We start from the raw sequence: 19,104 nt of genomic DNA on the forward strand, positions 1-19,104 counted from the left end.
GACGCTCATACACAGTTTATGGGGGACGCTCATACACAGTTTATGGGGGACGCTCATACACAGCTTGTGGAGAACGCTCATACACAGTTTATGGGGGACGCTCATACACAGTTTGTGGGGGATGCCCATACACAGTTTGTGGGGGACGCTCATACACAGTTTGTGGGGGACCCTCATACAGTTTGTGGGGGACGCTCATACACAGTTGGTGGGGGATGCTCATACACAGTTTATGGGGGACGCTCATACACAGTTGGTGGGGGACGCTCATACACAGTTTGTGGGGGACGCTCATACACAGTTTATGGGGGACGCTCATACACAGTTTATGGGGGACGCTCATACACAGTTTATGGGGGACGCTCATACACAGCTTGTGGAGAACGCTCATACACAGTTTATGGGGGACGCTCATACACAGTTTGTGGGGGATGCCCATACACAGTTTGTGGGGGACGCTCATACACAGTTTGTGGGGGACCCTCATACACAGTTTGTGGGGGACGCTCATACACAGTTGGTGGGGGATGCTCATACACAGTTGGTGGGGGACGCTCATACACAGCTTGTGGGGGGCGCGCATACACAGTTTGTGGGGGACGCTCATACACAGTTAGTGGGGGACCCTCATACACAGTTTGTGGGGGACGCTCATACACAGTTTGTTTGGGGAAGCTCATACACATTTTATGGGGGATGCTCATACACAGTTTGTGGGGGACGCTCATACACAGTTTATGGGGGACGCTCATACACCGTTTGTGGGGGACGCTCATACACAGTTTGTGGGGGACGCCCATACACAGTTTGTGGGGGACGCTCATACACAGTTTGTGGGGGACGCTCATACACAGTTTGTGGGGGACCCTCATACACAGTTTGTGGGGGACGCTCATACACAGTTGGTGAGGGACGCTCATACAGTTTGTGGGGGGTGCTCATACACAGTTTGTGGGGGACGCTCATACAGTTTGTGGGGGACGCTCATACAGTTTGTGGGGACGATCATACACACAGTTTGTGGGGGACGCTCATACACAGTTTGTGGGGGACGCTCATACACAGTTTATGGGGGACACTCATACACATTTTATGGGGGACCCTCATACACAGTTTGTGGGGGATGCTCATACGCCAGTTTGTGGGGGACGCTCATACACAGTTTGTGGGGGGTGCTCGTACAGTTTGTGGGGGACGCTCATACACAGGTTGTGGGGGACGCTCATACACAGTTGGTGGGGGGACGCGCATACACAGTTTGTGGGGGACCCTCATACAGTTTGTGGGGGACGCTCATACACAGTTGGTGGGGGACGCTCATATACAGTTGGTGGGGGACGCTCATACACAGTTTGTGGGGGACGCTCATACACAGTTTGTGGGGGACCCTCATACACAGTTTGTGGGGGGACGCTCATACACAGTTTTTGGGGGACCCTCATACACAGTTTGTGGGGGGACGCTCATACACAGTTGGTGGGGGACGCTCATACAGTTTGTGGGGGACGCTCATACACAGTTTGTGGGGGACGCGCATACACAGTTGGTGGGGGACGCTCATACACAGTTTGTGGGGGACGCTCATACACAGTTTGTGGGGGACCCTCATACACAGTTTGTGGGGGACCCTCATACACAGTTTGTGGGGGACGCGCATACACAGTTTGTGGGGGACCCTCATACACAGTTTGTGGGGGACGCTCATACACAGTTGGTGGGGGACGCTCATACACAGTTGGTGGGGGACGCTCATAGACAGTTTGTGGGGGACACGCAAACACAGTTGGTGGGGGACGCTCATACACAGTTGGTGGGGGACGCTCATACACAGTTTGTGGGGGACGCTCATACACAGTTTGTGGGGGACCCTCATTCACAGTTTGTGGGGGACGCTCATACAGTTTGTGGGGGACGCTCATACAGTTTGTGGGGACGATCATACACAGTTTGTGGGGGACACTCATACACAGTTTGTGGGGGACCCTCATACACAGTTTCTGGGGGACGCTTATACACAGTTTATGGGGGACACTCATACACATTTTATGGGGGACCCTCATACACAGTTTGTGGGGGACGCTCATACGCCAGTTTGTGGGGGACGCTCATACACAGTTGGTGTTGGACGAGCATACACAGTTTGTGGCTGTGTTGGTGGGGGACGCTCATACACAGTTGGTGGGGGACGCTCATACACAGTTTATGGGGGACGCTCATACACAGTTTGTGGGGGACGCTTATACACAGTCTGTGGGGGATGCTCATACACAGTTTATGGGGGACGCTCATACACAGTTTGTGGGGGACGCTCATACACAGTTTGTGGGGGACCCTCATACACAGTTTGTGGGGGACCCTCATACACAGTTTGTGGGGGACCCTCATACACAGTTGGTGGGGGACGCTCATACACAGTTGGTGGGGGACGCTCATACACAGTTTGTGGGGGACACGCATACACAGTTTGTGGGGGACGCTCATACACAGTTTGTGGGGGACCCTCATACACAGTTTGTGGGGGACGCTCATACATAGTTGGTGGGGGATGCTCATACACAGTTTGTTTGGGGAAGCTCATACACATTTTATGGGGGACGCTCATACACAGTTTATGGGGGATGCTCATACACAGTTTGTGGGGGTCGCTCATACACAGTTTATGGGGGACGCTCATACACCGTTTGTGGGGGACGCTTATACACAGTTGGTGGGGGATGCTCATACACAGTTTATGGGGGACGCTCATACACAGTTTGTGGGGGACGCCCATACACAGTTTGTGGGGGACGCTCATACAGTTTGTGGGGGACGCGCATACACAGTTGGTGGGGGATGCTCATACACAGTTTGTTTGGGGAAGCTCATACACATTTTATGGGGGACGCTCATACACAGTTTATGGGGGATGCTCATACACAGTTTTTAGGGGTCGCTCATACACAGTTTATGGAGGACGCTCATACACCGTTTGTGGGGGACGCTTATACACAGTTGGTGGGGGATGCTCATACACAGTTTATGGGGGACCCTCATACACAGTTTGTGGGGGGACGCTCATACACAGTTGGTGGGGGACGCTCATACACAGTTTGTGGGGGACGCTCATACACAGTTTGTGGGGGATGCGCATACACAGTTGGGGGACGCTCATACACAGTTGGTGGGGGACGCTCATACACAGTTTGTGGGGGACGCTCATACACAGTTTGTGGGGGACGCGCATACACAGTTGGGGGACGCTCATACACAGTTGGTGGGGGACGCTCATACACAGTTTGTGGGGGACGCGCATACACAGTTTGTGGGGGACGCGCATACACAGTTTGTGGGGGACGCTCATACACAGTTTGTGGGGGACGCTCATACACAGTTTGTGGGGGACCCTCATACACAGTTTGTGGGGGACGCTCATACACAGTTGGTGGGGGACGCTCATACACATTTTATGGGGGACCCTCATACACAGTTTGTGGGGGACGCTCATACGCCAGTTTGTGGGGGACGCTCATACACAGTTGGTGTGGGATGCGCATACACAGTCTGTGGGGTCGCTCATACACAGTGTGTGGGGGACGCTCATACACAGTGTGTGGGGGACGCTCATACACAGTTTGTGTGGGACGCTCATACACAGTTTGTGGAGAACGCTCATACACAGTTTATGGGGGACGCTCATACACAGTTGGTGGGGGATGCTCATACACAGTTTGTGGGGGACGCTCATACACAGTTTGTGGGGGACGCTTATACACAGTTGGTGGGGGATGCTCATACACAGTTTGTGGAGAATGCTCATACACAGTTTATGGGGGACGCTCATACACAGTTGGTGGGGGACGCTCATACACAGTTTATGGGGGACGCTCATACACAGTTTATGGGGGACGCTCATACACAGTTTGTGGAGAACGCTCATACACAGTTTATGGGGGACGCTCATACACAGTTTGTGGGGGATGCCCATACACAGTTTGTGGGGGACGCTCATACACAGTTTGTGGGGGACGCTCATACACAGTTTGTGGGGGACCCTCATACACAGTTTGTGGGGGACGCTCATACACAGTTGGTGGGGGATGCTCATACACAGTTGGTGGGGGACGCTCATACACAGCTTGTGGGGGACGCGCATACACAGTTTGTGGGGGACGCTCATACACAGTTAGTGGGGGACCCTCATACACAGTTTGTGGGGGACGCTCATTCACAGTTTGTGGGGGACGCCCATACACAGTTAGTGGGGGATGCTCATACACAGTTTATGGGGGACGCACATACACAGTTTGTGGGGGACGCCCATACACAGTTTGTGGGGGACGCTCAAACACAGTTGGTGGGGGACGCTCATACACAGTTTGTGGGGGGTGCTCGTACAGTTTGTGGGGGACGCTCATACACAGGTTGTGGGGGACGCTCATACACAGTTGGTGGGGGGACGCGCATACACAGTTTGTGGGGGACCCTCATACAGTTTGTGGGGGACGCTCATACACAGTTGGTGGGGGACGCTCATATACAGTTGGTGGGGGACGCTCATACACAGTTTGTGGGGGACGCTCATACACAGTTTGTGGGGGACCCTCATACACAGTTTGTGGGGGGACGCTCATACACAGTTTGTGGGGGACCCTCATACACAGTTTGTGGGGGGACGCTCATACACAGTTGGTGGGGGACGCTCATACAGTTTGTGGGGGACGCTCATACACAGTTTGTGGGGGACGCTCATACACAGTTTGTGGGGGACGCTCATACACAGTTTGTGGGGGACCCTCATACACAGTTTGTGGGGGACCCTCATACACAGTTTGTGGGGGACGCGCATACACAGTTTGTGGGGGACGCTCATACACAGTTTGTGGGGGACGCTCATACACAGTTTGTGGGGGACCCTCATACACAGTTTGTGGGGGACGCTCATACACAGTTGGTGGGGGACGCTCATACACAGTTGGTGGGGGACGCTCATACACAGTTGGTGGGGGACACGCATACACAGTTGGTGGGGGACGCTCATACACAGTTGGTGGGGGACGCTCATACAAAGTTTGTGGGGGACGCTCATACAAAGTTTGTGGGGGACGCTCATACACAGTTTGTGGGGGACCCTCATTCACAGTTTGTGGGGGACGCTCATACAGTTTGTGGGGGACGCTCATACAGTTTGTGGGGGACGCTCATACAGTTTGTGGGGGACGCTCATACAGTTTGTGGGGACGATCATACACAGTTTGTGGGGGACACTCACACAGTTTGTGGGGGACCCTCATACACAGTTTCAGGGGGACGCTTATACACAGTTTATGGGGGACACTCATACACATTTTATGGGGGACCCTCATACACAGTTTGTGGGGGACGCTCATACGCCAGTTTGTGGGGGACGCTCATACACAGTTGGTGTTGGACGAGCATACACAGTTTGTGGGGGACGCTCATACACAGTGTGTGGGGGACGCTCATACACAGTGTGTGGGGGACGCTCATACACAGTGTGTGGGGGACGCTCATACACAGTTTGTGGAGAACGCTCATACACAGTTTATGGGGGACGCTCATACACAGTTGGTGGGGGACGCTCATACACAGTTGGTGGGGGACGCTCATACACAGTTTATGGGGGACGCTCATACACAGTTTGTGGGGGACGCTTATACACAGTCTGTGGGGGATGCTCATACACAGTTTATGGGGGACGCTCATACACAGTTTGTGGGGGACGCTCATACACAGTTTGTGGGGGACCCTCATACAGTTTGTGGGGGACGCTCATACACAGTTTGTGGGGGACCCTCATACACAGTTGGTGGGGGACGCTCATACACAGTTTGTGGGGGACACGCATACACAGTTTGTGGGGGACGCTCATACACAGTTTGTGGGGGACCCTCATACACAGTTTGTGGGGGACGCTCATACATAGTTGGTGGGGGATGCTCATACACAGTTTGTTTGGGGAAGCTCATACTCATTTTATGGGGGACGCTCATACACAGTTTATGGGGGATGCTCATACACAGTTTGTGGGGGTCGCTCATACACAGTTTATGGGGGACGCTCATACACCGTTTGTGGGGGACGCTTATACACAGTTGGTGGGGGATGCTCATACAGTTTATGGGGGACGATCATACACAGTTTGTGGGGGACGCCCATACACAGTTTGTGGGGGACGCTCGTACAGTTTGTGGGGGACGCGCATACACAGTTGGTGGGGGATGCTCATACACAGTTTGTTTGGGGAAGCTCATACACATTTTATGGGGGACGCTCATACACAGTTTATGGGGGATGCTCATACACAGTTTTTGGGGGTCGCTCATACACAGTTTATGGGGGACGCTCATACACCGTTTGTGGGGGACGCTTATACACAGTTGGTGGGGGATGCTCATACACAGTTTATGGAGGACGCTCATACACAGTTTGTGGGGGACGCCCATACACAGTTTGTGGGGGACGCTCATACAGTTTGTGGGGGACGCTCATACACAGTTTGTGGGGGACCCTCATACACAGTTTGTGGGGGACGCTCATACACAGTTGGTGGGGGACGCTCATACACAGTTGGTGGGGGACGCTCATACACAGTTTGTGGGGGACGCGCATACACAGTTTGTGGGGGACGCTCATACACAGTTTGTGGGGGACGCTCATACACAGTTTGTGGGGGACCCTCATACACAGTTTGTGGGGGACGCTCATACACAGTTGGTGGGGGACGCTCATACACAGTTGGTGGGGGACGCTCATACACAGTTTGTGGGGGACGCCCATACACAGTTTGTGGGGTACGCTCATACACAGTTTGTGGGGGACCCTCATACACAGTTTCTGGGGGACGCTCATACACAGTTTATGGGGGACACTCATACACATTTTATCGGGGACCCTCATACACAGTTTGTGGGGGACGCTCATACGCCAGTTTGTGGGGGACGCTCATACACAGTTGGTGTTGGACGAGCATACACAGTTTGTGGGGGACGCTCATACACAGTGTGTGGGGGACGCTCATACACAGTGTGTGGGGGACGCTCATACACAGTGTGTGGGGGACGCTCATACACAGTTTGTGGAGAACGCTCATACACAGTTTATGGGGGACGCTCATACACAGTTGGTGGGGGACGCTCATACACAGTTGGTGGGGGACGCTCATACACAGTTTGTGGGGGACGCTCATACACAGTTTGTGGGAAACGCTTATACACAGTCTGTGGGGGATGCTCATACACAGTTTATGGGGGACGCTCATACAGTTTGTGGGGGATGCCCATACACAGTTTGTGGGGGACGCTCATACACAGTTTGTGGGGGACGCTCATACACAGTTTGTGGGGGACCCTCATACACAGTTTGTGGGGGACCCTCATACACAGTTTGTGGGGGACCCTCATACACAGTTGGTGGGAGACGCTCATACACAGTTGGTGGGGGACGCTCATACACAGTTTGTGGGGGACGCGCATACACAGTTTGTGGGGGACGCTCATACACAGTTTGTGGGGGACCCTCATACACAGTTTGTGGGGGACGCTCATACACAGTTGGTGGGGGATGCTCATACACAGTTTGTTTGGGGAAGCTCATACACATTTTATGGGGGACGCTCATACACAGTTTATGGGGGATGCTCATACACAGTTTGTGGGGGTCGCTCATACACAGTTTATGGGGGACGCTCATACACCGTTTGTGGGGGACGCTTATACACAGTTGGTGGGGGATGCTCATACACAGTTTATGGGGGACGCTCATACACAGTTTGTGGGGGACGCCCATACACAGTTTGTGGGGGACGCTCATACAGTTTGTGGGGGACGCTCATACACAGTTTGTGGGGGACCCTCATATACAGTTTGTGGGGGACGCTCATACACAGTTGGTGGGGGACGCTCATACACAGTTGGTGGGGGACGCTCATACACAGTTTGTGGGGGACGCGCATACACAGTTTGTGGGGGACGCTCATACACAGTTTGTGGGGGACGCTCATACACAGTTTGTGGGGGACCCTCATACACAGTTTGTGGGGGACGCTCATACACAGTTGGTGGGGGATGCTCATACACAGTTTGTTTGGGGAAGCTCATACACATTTTATGGGGGACGCTCATACACAGTTTATGGGGGATGCTCATACACAGTTTATGGGGGATGCTCATACACAGTTTGTGGGGGACGCTCATACACATTTTATGGGGGACGCTCATACACAGTTTATGGGGGATGCTCATACACAGTTTGTGGGGGACGCTCATACACAGTTTGTGGGGGACGCTCATACACAGTTTGTGGGGGACGCTCATACACATTTTATGGGGGACGCTCATACACAGTTTATGGGGGGATGCTCGTACAGTATGTTGGGGATGCTCATACACAGTTTGTGGGGGCCGCTCGTACACAGGTTGTGGGGGCCGCTTGTACACAGGTTGTGGGGTCGCTCGTACACAGGTTGTGGGGGCCGCTCATACACAGGTTGTGGGGGGCGCTCGTACACAGGTTGTGGGGGGCGCTCGTACACAGGTTGTGGGGGACGCTCATACACAGGTTGTGGGGGCCGCTCGTACACAGGTTGTGGGGCCGCTCATACACAGGTTGTGGGGGACGCTCATACACAGTTTGTGGGGGCCGCTCGTACACAGGTTGTGGGGGACGCACGTAGACAGGTTGTGGGGGACGCTCGTACTACAGTGCTGCGGTGTAAATAAACCTCCAAACATGTGACAGTTGCTGCCTGTTGGGAACTATGTGCACTTATCACTATTGTTTATGTAAAATAAATGTTCTCTGATCAAAATACTGAAAACTACATTGTATTGGACTATTTTATTGCATCTTCTGGGGATTGTGTTTCTATGTTTGTTTGAGCTATAAGCTGAAAACAATAAAATAAAACAAAACAATACTTGATTAAAAAAACAATGACCCGTTTCCCTCGCCTGACTCATCCTACTCACCGCGCGTGGCGAATTGATGCAATGGCGCTACTGAACTCGCTGTCAATGCTCCTGCAGTTGTAGAATTCCTCATAGGCAGGGCGAGAAGATCCTTGATACTCAATGCGGCTGATTCTGCAGATCCCCACGATAAGTATGATTAGCATGAGGACGAAGGCCACGCACAGTGCTCCTATAATGATGTAGAGTGAATGCCGGGGCATGTTGGTTAGACTCTCTGCCATATGGCCGGCCTTCCATTGCAAGTCTGCACGCAAAAAGGAACAGAGAAACTTTTTCAATTCACCATGTGTGCCACAGAAGAACATTCTATGTAGCTCTATATACACCTGGGGGTATATTTACTAAGATTCGTAATTTCCGAAAATAGGTCAAAGTTCAATCACGAATGACATCGACAGTGTAAAACTGCAACTTTTTGAATTGATTACGATGGATTTACTAAGCTGTCGTATTCGTATTTTTCTTTGCTTCCGATGTCGATGTCATTCGTTTTTTTTTACCTATTTTTACGGCAGTGATTAGCAAAACACTGCCGTTTTTTTTTACAATCAATCTCGGCCGGATCTGTGTGATCCGTGCTGGGGTTCTTATTTTTTTTTTTTTTAATTAAACAATGTAAAATCCCCCAAAAAAATGCGTGGGGTCCCCCCTCCTAAGCATAACCAGCCTCGGGCTCTTTGAGCCGATCCTGGTTGCAGAAATATGGGGGAAAAATTGACAGGGGTTCCCCCATATTTAAGCAACCAGCATCGGGCTCTGCGCCTGGTCCTGGTTCCAAAAATACGGGGGACAAAAAGAGTAGGGGTCCCCCGTATTTTTAAAACCAGCACCGGGCTCCACTAGCTGGACAGATAATGCCACAGCCGGGGGTCACTTTTATACAGCGCCCTGCGGCCGTGGCATCAAAAATCCAACTAGTCACCCCTGGCCGGGGTACCCTGGGGGAGTGGGGACCCCTTCAATCAAGGGGTCCCCCCCCCCCAGCCACCCAAGGGCCAGGGGTGAAGCCCGAGGCTGTCCCCCCCCATCCAATGGGCTGCGGATGGGGAGGCTGATAGCCATTTGTGATAATGAAAAGATATTGTTTTTAGTAGCAGTACTACAAGTCCCAGCAAGCCTCCCCCGCATGCTGGTACTTGGAGAACCACAAGTACCAGCATGCGGCGGAAAAACGGGCCCGCTGGTACCTGTAGTACTACCACTAAAAAAATACCCAAAAAAACACAAGACACACACACCGTGAAAGTATAATTTTATTACATACATGCACACATACATACATACTTACCTTATGTTCTCACGCAGGTCGGTCCTCTTCTCCAGTAGAATCCAAGGGCTACCTGTTGAAGAAATTCTACTCACCAGATCCATGGGTCCAGGCTCCTCGGCAAATCCAGGGTTAATCCACGTACTTGAATAAATAAAAAAAAACGGTGTCCCGACCACGAACTGAAAGGGGACCCATGTTTGCACATGGGTCACCTTCCCACGAATGCCAGAAACCCACTTTGACTTCTGTCTAAGTGGGTTTCTTCAGCCAATCAGGGAGTGCCACGTTGTAGCACTCTCCTGATCAGCTGTGTGCTGCTGTCCTCACTGACAGGCAGCACGCGGCAGTGTTACAATGTAGCGCCTATGCGCTACATTGTAACCAATGATGGGAACTTTCTGCCCTGCGGTTGACCTAAAGTGACGTCACCGCTGAGCAGAAAGTTCCCAGCATTGGTTACAATGGAGCGCATAGGCGCTACATTGTAACACTGCCGTGTGCCGCCTGTCAGTGAGGACAGCAGCACACAGCTGATCAGGAGAGTGCTACAACGTGGCACTCCCTGATTGGCTGAAGAAACCCACTTAGACAGAAGTCAAAGTGGGTTTCTGGCATTCGTGGGAAGGTGACCCATGTGCAAACATGGGTCCCCTTTCAGTTCGTGGTCGGGACACCGTTTTTTTTTTTTATTCAAGTACGTGGATTAACCCTGGATTTGCCGAGGAGCCTGGACCCATGGATCTGGTGAGTAGAATTTCTTCAACAGGTAGCCCTTGGATTCTACTGGAGAAGAGGACCGACCTGCGTGAGAACATAAGGTAAGTATGTATGTATGTATGTGTGTAAGTATGTAATAAAATTATACTTTCACGGTGTGTGTGTCTTGTGTTTTTTTGGGTATTTTTTTAGTGGTAGTACTACAGGTACCAGCGGGCCCGTTTTTCCGCCGCATGCTGGTACTTGTGGTTCTCCAAGTACCAGCATGCGGGGGAGGCTTGCTGGGACTTGTAGTACTGCTACTAAAAACAATATCTTTTATTTTACAACAAAGGCTATCAGCCCTCCCATCCGCAGCCCATTGGATGGGGGGGGGACAGCCTCGGGCTTCACCCCTGGCCCTTGGGTGGCTGGGGGGGGGGACCCCTTGATTGAAGGGGTTCCCACTCCCCCAGGGTACCCCGGCCAGGGGTGACTAGTTGGATTTTTGATGCCACGGCCGCAGGGCGCTGTATAAAAGTGACCCCCGGCTGTGGCATTATCTGTCCAGCTAGTGGAGCCCGGTGCTGGTTTTAAAAATACGGGGGACCCCTACTCTTTTTGTCCCCCGTATTTTTGGGACCAGGACCAGGCGCAGAGCCCGATGCTGGTTGCTTAAATATGGGGGAACCCCTGTCATTTTTTTCCCCATATTTCTGCAACCAGGATCGGCTCAAAGAGCCCGAGGCTGGTTATGCTTAGGAGGGGGGACCCCACGCAATTTTTTTGGCAAAAATAAGCACTTTCCCACCCCTTCCCACTGATATACATGCACGGATCTCATGGATCCCTGCATGCATCTCAAATCACGGAAAAAAAAAGCAGGTCTGTTTTTTTTTAGGACTTTTTTACGAGTTGTAATTTTTCACGGCAGTGTTTTGTGTTTTTTTGCTTTGCACTTCTTAGTAAATGACCGAGATTCATATCTAAACAGGCGTAATTTGACCGATGGTGTATTCATTCGTAATTTTTTACCTGAACTAGCAAAAAATTACGAATGCCCTCATCACTGCCGTGATTAGTGTTTAGTAAATGACCGAGATTAACCGAGATGACACTTTGAAGAAAAAACGGCATCTCGGTCAAAATCGGGAGCTTAGTAAATATACCCCCTGGCTTCTGAGATTCTGCATTTGGATTTACACTTTTATGTTTCTTCCTATTATAGCTTATCTAGTCAACAATACTATAAATACACATTAATATATATTGTACAATTAAAGAATTGAGTTGAGATGTAAAAATAACCGCATTTGTATTTCCAGTGTAGCCACACTCTGGCTGGTGGGAACATATGACTTAGGGTCTGATTCAGACCTGAACCCAGCAGAAAATTTGTTCTCTAATGGGCAAAACCATGTGCACTGCGGGGGGAAGAGGAATGTGCACTGCGGGGGCGCGTGCGCGGGGGGGGGGGGGGTGGTAAGAAAGATATATCATGTGCAGATAGTTTTAGATTTGGGTTAGGTGTGTTCAAACTGAAATCTAAATTGCAGTGTAAAAATGAAGCAGCCAATATTTACCCTGCACAGAAACAAAGTAACCCAGCCAAATCTAAATTTCTCTGCACATGTTATATCTGCCCCACCTGCAGTGCACATGGTTTTGCCCATTAGAGAACAATTTTGCTGCTGAATTAGGATCTTAGGGGGTAATTCCAAGTTGATCGCAGCAGGACATTTTTTAGCAGTTGGGCAAAACCATGTGCACTGCAGGGGAGGCAGATATAACATGTGCAGAAAGAGTTAGATTTGGGTAGGTTATTTTGTTTCTGTGCAGGGTAAATACTGGCTGCTTTATTTTTACACTGCAATTTAGATTTCAGTTTGAATACACCCCACGCAAATCTAACTCTCTCTGCACCATGTTATATCTGCCCCCCCCTGCAGTGCACATGGTTTTGCCCAATTGCTAACAAACGTGATGCTGCGATCAACTCAGAATTAGGCCCTTAGTACAGTCTGCAAGTGAACACACACAGCGACAGCAGTCAACGGCCAACTCAACATCAGACATGCACGGAGATAACTGACAGATTTGAATTAACTTTTTCTCCAGCATGCTAGTCACTTATGGGGCTCCGATGTGCCATATTGGTCCAATACGCCATAACATGGATGATATGGGTACCCATGTGGGCAGCTTAAGCTGTTTCAACTCCAGAAATCATACCAATATTTCCAATTAGTTTTTCATCCCAACGGTTAGCAAATAGTTTTAGCTTCTTGGACAATAAAGTCAGTCTTGCCGCCATCTTGACGTGGACAATCTACCATGCTTCATACTTACGGATCTCACAGTTGGCTCCAACCCACCCATGGGGGCAGTGACATATGTAGCCATTGGGTTGGTCAACGCAGGTGCCAGAATGGTGGCATGGGTTACTGTCACACTCATTTACATCGATCTCACACATCTCTCCTGAAAATAGATAAGACATTACATACACACTGTATGGTAATAACTGGACACATGCATGTGACATTAGTGCAATTGTACAGTTGGTGGGGGATGCTCGTACAGTTTGTGGGGGACGCTCATACACAGTTTGTGGGGGCCTCTCGTACACAGTTTGTGGGGGCCGCTCATACACAGGTTGTGGGGGCTGCTCGTCCACAGGTTGTGGGGGACGCTCGTCCACAGGTTGTGGGGGCCGCTCATCCACAGGTTGTGGGGGACGCTCATCCACATGTTGTGGGGGCCGCTAGTACACAGGTTGTGGGGGCTGCTCGTCCACAGGTTGTGGGGGACGCTCATCCACATGTTGTGGGGGCCACTCGTCCACAGGTTGTGGGGGCCACTCGTCCACAGGTTGTGAGGGCCACTTGTACACAGGTTGTGAGGGCCACTTGTACACAGGTTGTGGGGACCACTCGTACACAGGTTGTGGGGACCACTAGTACACAGGTTGTGAGGGCCACTCGTACACAGGTTGTGAAGGCCACTCGTACACAGGTTGTGAAGGCCACTCGTACACAGGTTGTGGGGGCAACTTGTACACAGATTGTGGGGGCCACTCGTACACAGATTGTGGGGGCCACTCGTACATTAGTTTGTATTTCCGCGAGCATCACAAAGGAGTATAAAATACAGTATAAAGGAGTGTATAATAATGTATGTGTACATGGGCTACTTGTAACTGCCAGGCCCATTGCTGCTACGAGTATTTATGGAAAAATGTTACCATGCTCATCTATAATAATGGCCCGGAGAGGTAAGGTGTAACTGGGAGATAGCCTAAGCTGACAGAAGCCATCGCTAGTTGGATACAGATAACCGGCTCATGTATAGACCACTACATCTTCCATGGGGTTTACCTACATGTCTCCAGAGTAACTCACCGATAAAGCCAGAAGCACATACACAGGTAGCGTTGAGACCTTCACTGTCACAAGTCCCTCCATTCTGACAGCTCACATTCACACACGGGTCCTTGTACAGCTCACAATGACGGCCTGGAACACAACAATTTATGGCATAAACATGGAACAGTGAATAAGAGCTATTCATTTATTGGTTTGCTAGAGATTCTGATTTAGCAGTGTAGCATATTGTGTCTGCTTTAGTCTTCAGCCAGTCTACAATTGTCAGGGGCCTGGTGTTACTGCCACTAAACCCATCTCAGCTGGATACCAGCACAGAGCAATAAGAGCCGTTATAGGATACCAACAGGTGGCATCTAAAGGCCCCCATACACAGGTCCGATTTGACCTGTTTTCATCCGATTCCGACGGATCCGGCCGATATGTGTTTGACATCCGATCCCGTGCTCTCCCCACTCTGTGCCTCCGTGACCCCCCCTATCCTTCTACGCTGGAGAGAGAGGCTGAGATTTCAAAACCCCTATGAATCAGCGGCCGTCCATTCATTTGAATAGGAGTTTTGAAAGCTTCCTCCTGCTGCTACCGCAGCCTGTTCCCTGCCGGTAGCACCCCGGGAGTCCTTTACATGCGATAAATGGCATGCGATTTATCGCATGTAAAAAATTATATATCAAGTACCAAATTGTATGAAGCCCTGCCGGGGAGCTTCAAAGAAAGTCGGGTGTACAAGTCGGACCTGTGTATGGGGGCCATTATATAGAAGAGCATGAATTGGAACTGTAAACAACAGGACAGCAGACACTATAACACGGGAAAACATAATGGTGTAGAGAGGGATGGGGCTATTTTGGGGTCTGGTAACTATGGCAACAATGCATACGAGTATGTTAGTTACAACACAGTACTGGCCACCTTAAAAAATGCAAAGTTAAAATATATGTCCTGACATATGATAAGAGACATTGAAAACATTCTCAGACAATTCCAATGACTTCTGCTATAATGATTACCAGGAGGGAAGAGTTACAAATCATAAACTGTATCTGGTTGGATATCAACTGTAAATCAGTGTTGTGGATTTTGGAACAGTTTGTTCTATAGATCGTGTAGGGACAAAATGGTCAAGCTGTCTGTACTGTATGTCATACAGACACTCAGGAAACACTAAAACCCTCTGTATACATATACACACACATATATACATGTATACTAGCTGTTTTACGCGTTCTTCCGAGTTTCTGATTTTCACGGTTGTACATATAAATCAGTGTTAAAAATTTGGTAAATCTATAGAGATGTGAATTTGAGATGTCATAATGTAAGTAAATATTAATCCATGGTTCTTGACGTTACCCGAGGAGCACCCGTAGCAAATACGGTAAAAAGTGACAGGACCATTTTTGTCGTTTTTTTAAATTCTACATACTGGAGGTGCAATCCAAATTTTTAACCGATTGTCAGTTTGGGTGTTATTGTTCACACAACACAAGTCACGCATTGGTAATGATGTCATTATGTCAACCCCTTTTCATTCCCTTAGGGGAGGTTAATTAAAATTCTAATTACGTAGTTTTCCTATTTATTTATTTATTATTTATTTATTTACAGTTTCTTATATAGCGCAGCATATTCCGTTGCGCTTTACAATTGGAATCAACAGTGATAAGACAAAATGGGTAATAACAGACAGACATAGAGGTAGGAAGGCCCTGCTCACAAGTTTACAATCTATAGGAGGTTTATTAAAAGTCAGATTACGTAGTTTTCCTATTTCCCACCTGAAGAATACCTATTTTAAATTTGAGCTTCCTAACATATCGAGAAGTAATAGAATTAGTGATGAGTGAGTGAGAGCTTTTGCATATATATATATATATATATATATATATATATATATATATACCACTGCAAGAAAATGGATTTTCACACAAATCCTCTTCATACCACATACATGCACTTAACTTGAGAGCTTGCTGTTATTCAGCTACAATACCCTTTATTAAATAACACATTTCAATATATTGCCATACCCAGGATTCAAACCTAAAACCTGTTGAATTCTAATCAAACACCCTACTCATTGAGCTATTTGATCTTTCATAAAAACTATGAACACTATAGAAAGCTACTGGTACTTGTAAAAAAAATAATCAGAATTGCAATTGAGCAGATCTATGTAGTGTGCAGCCACCCATCCAATCCCTTGCAGCCACACACTACATAGATCTGCTCAGCCACAAACTTAATTTTTTCACAAAGTACAAGGTAAGCTTCAAATAGGGTTTTCTACCTGAATGACCTACCTTTCTATGCAATGGCAGATAGCTCAATGAATAACAAAGAAATTTTAAGTTGAGTTCATGAATGCTGTATAGCTATAAGCGACAGAAGGGGTCAGGGTAGGAGATGGGCAGTCAGGAGATGCTGGGCTTCAAAAAGGGGGTTATCTCCTAGTGAAGCTAATTAAAACAGAATTGACAAGTGCCGCCAACAGCGCCCCCCTACCCTGCAGTGCTATGTGCGGTGCACCCACCGCACACACCTACAGTAGTTACGGCCCTGTCTCTGGGCACACTTCAGACGGAAGGGGGTGGGTGTGGGGTGCCGGAGCCTAGTCATACTGCTCCAGGATACCATGGCACCAAGCTCTGTTTCCATCAAAGGTGCAGTCACTATTTAAAACTCTACTTGCATGGCTTCCCCTAAGTGAGTGTTTCCCAAATCCAGCCCTCAAATCCAACTCACAGTCCAACCATACGGCTATCTTTGCTTCAGCACAGGTTGTTAAATCAAACGGACGTAGGTAAAAATTAAGCCACCTGCACTCATGCACAGATATTCTTAGTACCAGTACCAGTGGGCCACGAGGACTGGGTTTGGGAAATACTGCCTTAAGTCAATGCTTTACCTGTCATGATCAGTCATGAAAGCAATTCCATTGTGGTCTATCCATGCCTAAAATATCCAGCACTGACATAAAGCGCTAAAGAGCGTCCATGGAAATAGTTTTCAAGGCAAGGGAGCTTCAATCAGTAGAAATGTTTCACTGTAATACTGAAGTAGTGTTCCAGCTAGGATTCTAAGAAGACAGGGCACAGGGGTTGTGGAGGCAGCGCACAAAAAGGGGGCGTTTCACTAATGTGGGCGTGCCCCAGCCAACAGCGTCACTGATGGGGGCATGCTCAGCACCTACGGAGGTGCAGGGTTTCCCACAAACTCTCCATTTAATGTGAATAGATGCTCATGGCATCTATTTACACAGCAGCAGCACGGAGCAGGCATGCAGGAAGCCGCTAAAGGGCCAGGGCACATTTGCCCTTTATAAATTGGACAGGGCACAGCGCCCTGCTAAAACAGCCTAGCATGAACATTACTGAAACATACTAATATGCATTTTTCTGCTGAATTCCCAATAATTTGCTGCCTCTGAATCTGCCAGAGAGCGCCTCGCTATGGGAGCACACCTTTCTGGTTGGCATGGGGTTTAAAACATACTGTACCTCTTCCAGTTTTGGAAGGACAGTCACAATTCGAGTACATCAAAAGGGGTGTCATTTTTTCCTAAAGTGGGTGTTTTACCTAGAATGTGCAAGGTTTGTGTGTATTGGGGGCATGGGCTTTTTTGTAGAGATGAGCGGATTCGGTTTTACTCGGTTTTACTCGGTTCTCAAAACGACATCTTATTGGCTCACGGATGTCACGTGTTTTGGATAGCCAATAAGGTTCGGTTTTGAGAACCGAGTAAAACCGAGTAAAACCGAATTGTCAGGTCCGGGTGTTTTTGTGAATCCGTTAACCCGGGACCAACCACAGGTGTAGGTGCTGGGCTATGAAGAAAGCAGGGAGGACGAAGAAAGTTCCGATTCATATATTTATTCAAAATAACAATTCAGTAAAGGGTTAACTGACAAGTTGTTAATCATCATATTATACTGAAGTATTGCAGGAATAATATGCAAGAGAAAACTCAAAAATAAATAAAAGAAATGTTCATGGAAACATATGCAAAACAAGCTGATGAATAACTGTTGGATTGTCCAAATATAAACAAGCTTTGATGCTGAACTGCAGAATGTGATTAACTGGATAATGCAGACATGAAGAGATAACTGTAAGGATTTGCAATGGAGTTTTGAGAGTTAACTGAGAGACTGTGAAGAATTATCCTTGTTATGACAACATAGCAAATATAAACAAGCTTTGATGCTGAACTGCAGATTGTGTTTAACTGGTTAATGCAGACATGGAGAATTAACTGTAAGAATTGGCAATGGAGTTTTGAGAGTTAACTGAGAGACTGTGATGAATTATCCTTGTTATGACAACATAGCAAATATAAACAAGCTTTGATGCTGAACTGCAGATTGTGTTTAACTGGTTAATGCAGACATGGAGAATTAACTGTAAGAATTGGCAATGGAGTTTTGAGAGTTAACTGAGAGACTGTGATGAATTATCCTTGTAATGACAACATAGCAAATAAAAGTACTGAATTGGGTTACTTGCGGGTTCCGGAGATCACTGTGAAACTGTAGTAGAAGACAAGGTGATGAATGGGTTAAATGCAGAGTTGAACAAACGAACAGCTGAGAGAAACGGAATCCTCCAGACTTTGAATGATAGGCAGACTGACAAGGTAACCTCATGCAGGACACTGGGAATCCAACTATTTCCAATAGGAGTGCAATTAACTGACAGCACAGCGGAGAGCCGGTGGATCTTTCAGCAGTGAAGGCTGCAGACGGACCTCTGGGAACGGAGGCGATATCTGGACCACGGGAATCAC

At 48.8% G+C, this 19,104-nt stretch overlaps 1 protein-coding gene across 1 annotated transcript in view; it reads right to left on the reverse strand.

Moving 5' to 3' along the window:
* Positions 1-19,104, reverse strand: part of DNER (delta/notch like EGF repeat containing) — a 493,185-nt gene that overhangs the window by 15,683 nt on the left and 458,398 nt on the right. Inside the window, exons 10-12 of the mRNA XM_063915606.1 lie at positions 14,337-14,450; positions 13,285-13,416; positions 8,967-9,213 (exon numbers count right to left, since the gene is read on the reverse strand). Coding sequence (XP_063771676.1) covers positions 8,967-9,213; positions 13,285-13,416; positions 14,337-14,450 — 493 coding nt within the window. The remainder of the gene's footprint in view (positions 1-8,966; positions 9,214-13,284; positions 13,417-14,336; positions 14,451-19,104) is intronic.

This window comes from Pseudophryne corroboree, chromosome 4 (assembly GCF_028390025.1).
Source record: "Pseudophryne corroboree isolate aPseCor3 chromosome 4, aPseCor3.hap2, whole genome shotgun sequence".
NCBI classification, from domain to species: Eukaryota; Metazoa; Chordata; class Amphibia; order Anura; family Myobatrachidae; genus Pseudophryne; species Pseudophryne corroboree.